Source organism: Vitis riparia, chromosome 9, assembly GCF_004353265.1.
Source record: "Vitis riparia cultivar Riparia Gloire de Montpellier isolate 1030 chromosome 9, EGFV_Vit.rip_1.0, whole genome shotgun sequence".
Lineage (NCBI taxonomy): Eukaryota > Viridiplantae > Streptophyta > Magnoliopsida > Vitales > Vitaceae > Vitis > Vitis riparia.
In genome coordinates, this window is record NC_048439.1 from 21,822,333 (window position 1) to 21,829,205 (window position 6,873).

Sequence of the window (6,873 nt, forward strand, 5' to 3'; positions counted from 1 at the left end):
TTGTTTTCCTTTTATACATGGTTAGGTTAAAATTTCAAAATGGCTTCAAAACATGATATTGGTTGGGAGCATGCAGAACCTGTTGGTGGTAGTAGAAGAACCACAAAGTGTAAATATTGTGGGAAAGTTATGCATGGCGGTATAACAAGATTAAAGCAACACATCACACATATATCTAGACAAGTGGAAGGATGTTCACGTGTACCGATAGAAGTGTCACATAGTGTTAGACAACATATGTCTAATACTTCAAAAGAAAAAACACAGTTAAAGAAAAAAAAAAAACGACTTTTGAATTCCTTAAATAGAGATAATTTCTATGAAATTGATGAGGGTGATTCTGATGATGAAATTGAGGAAGTTGCTATGGCTGATTTTGAAAGAAGACAAATGAAACAAGCAATGAAAGAAAGTCGTCGAATTTTTGAAGAAGGTGGACAACAGCATCAGCAGGGTGGTAGTTCCTCACAACCTTCTAATGCTAGGACTAAGCGCGGACTGACACGTAGCTTCAGTGTAAGAGAAGGAGCTAGCATACCTCCAAAAGGAATTGATCCCTACATGTTCCCATCAAAGCAGAAATCAATAAAAAGCTTGTTTTCTACTGAAGGCGTGAAGAAAGTGGGTAAAGCTATTTCTAAATTCTTTCTCTTTAATGCAATACCCTTTAATGCAGCTGACAGTGGGCCTTACTATCAATCAATGATTGATACCATAGCAGAAGCAGGTCCAGGCATCAAGGGTCGCACGGGATACCAAATTGGAAATACATATTTGGAAGAGGAGGTGCAAGAACTTGAGGTATACATAACAACATTGAAGGCTAAATGGCCTATATATGGGTGCACAATCATGTGTGATGGTTGGAGTTCTAGGACTAGAAACCTATCATCAATTTCATGATTTATTGTGATAGAAGTATGATATACCATTCTTCAGTTGACACTACCAACATACCTAAGACAACATACTACATCTTTTCCCTTATGGATAAAGTTGTAGAGGAGGTTGGGGAGGAAAATGTTGTTCAAGTAGTCACTGATAATGAGGCAAGTTTTAAAGCAGCCGGTATGTTGTTGATGGAGAAGCGAAAGCATTTGTTTTGGTCTCCTTGTGCAGCCCACTATATTGATTTAGTGCTTGAAGATATTGGAAGCATGAAGCAGATTAAGGAGACATTAGATCAAGCTAAGATGATCACAGGATTTATTTATAATAGCTTGAAAGTGGTGAATTTGATGAAAGTGTTCACCAAGGATAGAGATCTATTAAGGCCAGGAATAACCCGTTTTGCCACTGAATTCATTTCACTTGAGAGTCTTATACGTTATGAGGCTGATTTGAAGAGAATGTGCACAACAAATGAGTGGCGTGAATTCAATAAAAATAGGAGCAGAAAAAGCGTAAGAGATAAGGTATCCAACCTTATCTTAACTGATCGATTTTGGAAGAAGGCCGGAGAAGTTCAAACCATCATGGAACCTCTCGTCAAAGTATTGAAATTGGTTGATCAAGATAAAAAGCCCACACTATCAATCATTTATGAAGCAATGGATAGAGCTAAATTGGCTATCAAGGCATCGGTCAAGCAATGGGAAAAGTATTGGGAAGTCATTGATAGAAGGTGAGAAGGTTAATTGCACAGACATTTGCATGCTGCAGGTAATAAAAAAATTCTTTATATATTTTTTATTAATTTTTTTAAGTACAAATTATTATAAACTGATCATTATTTAACTTATGGCAGCATATTTTTTAAATCCAATGTTCCAATATTCAAAGCATTTCTCCAACCATCCGGAAATTAAAGTTTGATTAAAGGAGGTTATCAAGAGATTAGAGCCAGATTTGGATAGACAAGCAAAAGCTATTAACGAGGTATAATAATAGTTTGTGACCTTTATATAATGCATTTTGTATATGTAATGTGCATTAACAAAAAAAAAAAAAAATTGTTAATGATGTAGGTGAAATTATTTGTTGACGGCCAAGGAGAATTTGGAAGTGCACTCACAAAGAAAGCAATAAATCAATCTCTTCCAAGTACTCAATACATTTATGTCTATTACAAATAAGAAGTTATCATCATTTTTTGTTAAATATATCATAGTGATTAATAAGTATGCATTTTCTTTATTATAGCTGAATGGTGGAACAACTATGGCGACGAAGGTCCACATCTACAAAAGATTGCTGTTAAAATTTTAAGCCAAACTTGTTCTTCATCAGGTTGTGAAAGAAATTGGAGCACATGGTCATTGATTCACACAAAGTTGCGCAACCGTTTGGTAATGAAAAAGTTGCATAAGTTAGTTTATGTGCACTACAATATGCGACTTCGAGTTAAGAATTTGATGCAAGAGCGAAGCAATGAAGATTTATACATTCCAATTGATCTGAATCATATCTTTAATGATGATGATATATTAGATGAGTGGATACGAGAAGGAGAGGAGCCTATTTTATCATCTGATAATTTGGATTGGTTGGATAAAGGTCTTCCCACTAATGAAGAAGGTAGAGAAAGAGATGTTGATTCTCGTCGTAAAGGTAAGGCTTCTAGAACAATTTCTTCAAGTTCTAGTAGTGATGATGGTGACAATAGGGGCAGTAGGCGGAGTGGTGGCACTAGTGGGGCAATAGAGGAGTTGGTGGCACTAGTGAGGGTATTGGGGGAGATGGTAGCACTGGGGGCGGTTATGTTAGTCAAGTAGATCCTGGCATGTCATGGGCACAAGGAGGTGAAAATTACTATGCCACACAAGATACAGATCATGGATATCGACCAAGGATATGGGAACAACGAAAGCATTTGGAAAGACTAACTACATTTCCCAATGATGATGATTATTCTAGTGGGCATGATTATCATAGATCAAATCATCACCGTATTGATGAGCACTTACAAAATTTGGGTATAGGATCAAGGCCGTATTTCAGAGGGGTAGATGATAGATCATATCACAACTTTAGAGACCGTGATAGCTCTTCCAGTACTTTTAGTAGAAATGATTTTAATTAATTTCCAATGATGCATCCAGAGGGATATTCAAATACTGGAACACGAGCTAGTGACTCATATGGATATGATCAATCTTCTAGTAGCAGTAGCATTGCTTATCGAGGTTTTGGATACTATCAAGCTGGTGTTGATCCCGAACAACCTTCGAAACCATATTTTCTTGATTATGGATCATCAAGCCAATCCTCTCACCCACCATATTTGAGTTATGAACCACTCTTTCAATCATATCCTCACTACGGGAATTGCCACCCCAATTTGTATGCTCGTCATAGGACTGATGATGAAGATGATTTTGAACCTCCTCGTCATTCAATATGGAATTGATTGTTGTATTGTATGTGTTGTTAGTAAAAATGTTATTATATTTGAAATAAAATAACTTTCTTTTTATTAGCATTATCATAAATAACTTTGAGCAGATACTTTTATAACTATTTAAATAATGTTAAATGTGAGACAATTTTATTTTTTTTAATTTTTTGAGCTTATTTAATTGTATATATTTTTCTGATGATTTACATAATATTTTTATATTTTTTTGAATTTTCTAATTAGCTTATTTTACGTATCGCCCGATACCAGGCCGATACACCGAGACCGATACGCCTCGGGACCCTCCGAGTCAGTGACCGATACCGCGACTTTGAACCATGGCTACAAAGGAATGAGACAAAAGATACCCATGTGTTATGACTTGATTGATCGTGTTTTTGGTTGTATATTCAGACCCATTATTTAACCAAATACTTTATAAAAGCTATGTATCATTTAATTAGAAATAGCTTTTGATTAGTTTTTGCATCTCATTTCTCATTTTAAGTGTTATTTTAAATATCTTTTTATGTATCAGATACCATTCACATCATAAAACCTAGCCTACAAGCAAAAGTAAAAAATTCTTAAGAATTATATACATAAAATCAGAACTCAACATTGCTGCATGTTAAGGTTTCTTGGTTATCCCTCCAATTTCATGGTCTAATTAGAGAATAATATATATGCTTAATTTGAATTAATTGTAATACTTGTAACTATTGGATTATGAAATCTAAATCAATTTTGTTATACTTCGTTTGGGATGTTGAGAGTCAAGCTTTTTGATCAACTCATGGGGATCAAGCTACCCGATCAGCTCGCAAGGATTGAAGGGGGCAGCGTCTCCTAAAGAATTTTTTTTATGTAATGAATTACAAATTTGTCTCCTTTATATATTTAATCATGTTATGTTTTTAGGGTTATTTTTAAAGAGTGGGGCCACAATTGAGAGGATTTTTTTTGGGGACCTTCAACATTGTACTTTAGTTTTATAGTAATTTTAAAAAATATTTTTAAAATTATCCGAGTTTTATAGTAATTTTAAAAAATATTTTTAATTTTTTTAACACTAGAAAACTTTTATCAAAAGAGTTATTTTCAAATAGTAGAAAATCTTCCTAAAATCTCTGTGAAACAAGCTCTAAGTCCATGTGTAAGCTGAGCAAGGACCCTCTCTAACTCTTAAGGCGTAGTGTTAATATTTTAGTTCATGATAGCTACATACATTGATATCAGATCATTACGGAGAAGTAGTAGCATAATTCAATAGCAGAACATGATATTACAGTTACGCATTACAGCCTTGGGGTTTATTCTTCTCTGACACACGCATTACTAACTAGTTACTTAGAGGATTAGGACACTCATGTACTCATGCAAGTAACTAGATTTGAATACAGATTAGGCCTTAAGCTTCCTTGAATTATAGGCTAGATCATCGCAGGATGGTGGTGGAACCTTGCCATGGGGATATGGTGGTGGAGCCTTGCTGTCGGGATATGGTGGTGGAGCCTTGCCATCGGGATATGGTGTTGGAGCCTTGCCGTCGGGATATGGTGGTGGAGCCTTGCTGTCGGGATATGGTGGTGGAGCCTTGCCATCGGGATATGGTGTTGGAGCCTTGCCGTCGGGATATGGTGGTGGAGCCTTGCCGTCGGGATATGGTGGTGGAGCCTTGCCGTCGGGATATGGTGATGGAGCCTTGCCATCGGGATATGGTGGTGGTGGTGCTTGTACAGGTTCTGGTGGCGGAGGAACCTTGCCGTGGGGATCCGGTGGTGTTGCAGCTTCTGGTGGTGGAGTTGTTGGAGGAGGGGTAATAAGGAGTTGGGGGCACAATTGGTGGATCCACTGGCGGCGGCGGAGGAACCTTGCTGTGGGAATCCGGTGGTGGTGGGTGGGGATAGTAAGGAGTAGGGGGCACAATTGGTGATCCACTGGCGGTGGAACATGCTCCGGTGGAGGTGGAGGTGGAGGTGGATATTTAGGGTGACAGCCATGGCCTTTGCAGAGCTCAGACGAGAACTCATCGGAAAAAGCAGGAGTGGCATGAAAGAGAGCAGCAATCAAAAAAAGAAAGAAACCCGAGGTGAAGGTGGAAGAAGCCATGGCCATGGTTTGGGTTTTCGTGGTATGCTTTGCATGGGAATGCTAGGCTTTGGTTGCCACCTTTTTATAGGGTTAAATTGGTACGTAAGAACTGAATAGGGTTTATTACAAAATTGAAATTGAAATGATGAGAAAATCATTCTCTCCCTTCCTGCAATTTATTTAATTGGCATTCAATTTCTGCATATTGCAGAAACCTTCATAAGGTTTTGCATGCAACATGATTACATTGGATCCCACGCATTTGTCTTTTATTTTTATTTTTTCATTTTTAGGTTTTTGAGAAATTAAAAACATAAAATTTAAAATGGATTTGATAAATTTTGGATTGAAATAAGTTTTTTTTTCTCTAAATTTTAGTATGAAAAATAAGTTTTTTTTTTCTAAACACTAATACATGATACTTTGTTAAGAATAAATTGAAAATTTTGATTTTAAGAATTGAGTTTTCAAATAAAGTTTTATATATTCATACAAGGAATAAAATACTGTTTGTAGTAACTTTTATTGGTCTTCCATGACTGTTTCAAAAAACAATGGTTGCACTAAATTATTCAAAGAGAAAGGGTTTTTATTATTATTATTATTTTAGTAAATTAATTTTTGAATAGAAAAGATGAGAGAAAATTAGGGATTACAACAGGAAGGTCTAAGATGGACAACTTCCATCTTAACCCTACCCTATTTATTCAAAATAATTTTTATTTTAACCCATTAATAAAAACCAATTGTTATTCACAATACCATTTTTACTAATGCAATATTTTACATTTCTAAACTACCCTCCCTTATTCCATCCTCTCCCCCCCCCCCCCCCCCCCCCCCCCCCCCAACCTCACGTCCCAATTGCACCCCTTTTTTATTTGTTTTTTATTTTTTTTTATTTCTTTTCATTTTTTTTTTCACACTCAATTTTTGTTCATATTCTTCTTATATTATAAAACAAAATAATTTCTTTAAATAATAAATTATAAAATGATTTTTTCTCCAAAAGTATATCATGTAAAATGATTTTATTATATTCAATGTTTTAATGTGAAATTCATAACTCAATTTTTTTAAAATAAAAATTATTATTAAAATTTTAAAATAAACAATATTTAATTGGAATGGTTTTTTTTTAAAATATATTTTTTATTATAAGCAAAAAAATTAGCCCAACCACCACCACCGGTGGTCGTCGACTTCCGTCCTTGCTCTAAACCCTAACCGTCGCCGCTGCTGCTGCCGCTTCCCAAGAAGTCGGAGCCCCACTTGGGTCGCGGGTTTTTTTTTTTTTTTTTGATAAACATATATATTTCTTTATAAAAAAAATGAAAGTTATAAATCTTACTTGAAAATTGTCATCAGATAATTGTATTTCGTCATTCATTGTATTTCATATGTGATTTACAGTCTTAATCAACTAGAATTTAGGTTTAATA

General features: G+C 35.4%; 1 protein-coding gene across 1 annotated transcript; it reads right to left on the bottom strand.

The window, feature by feature from the left end:
• Positions 1-446: 446 nt before the first annotated feature.
• On the bottom strand, positions 447-5,455 carry LOC117921931 (formin-like protein 20). Its single transcript, XM_034839878.1, has 3 exons — positions 4,799-5,455; positions 3,605-3,679; positions 447-557 (listed from the first exon to the last, which is right to left on the bottom strand). The coding sequence occupies exons 1-3, from the start codon at positions 5,453-5,455 to the stop codon at positions 447-449; spliced, it is 843 nt and encodes a 280-aa protein (XP_034695769.1).
• Positions 5,456-6,873: the final 1,418 nt, after the last annotated feature.

What these genes read in the sequence shown, in the direction of transcription:
- LOC117921931 (XM_034839878.1), bottom strand. Translation starts at nt 5,455, where the DNA reads ATGGCCATGGCTTCTTCCACCTTCACCTCGGGTTTCTTTCTTTTTTTG. An exon ending in CACCATATCCCCATGGCAAG is followed by an intron (nt 3,680 to 4,798) that starts GTTCCACCACCA and finishes ATTCCTTTGTAG; the next exon opens with CCATGGTTCAAAGTCGCGGT. An exon ending in GGTCTCGGTGTATCGGCCTG is followed by an intron (nt 558 to 3,604) that starts GTATCGGGCGAT and finishes GGGAACATGTAG; the next exon opens with GGATCAATTCCTTTTGGAGG.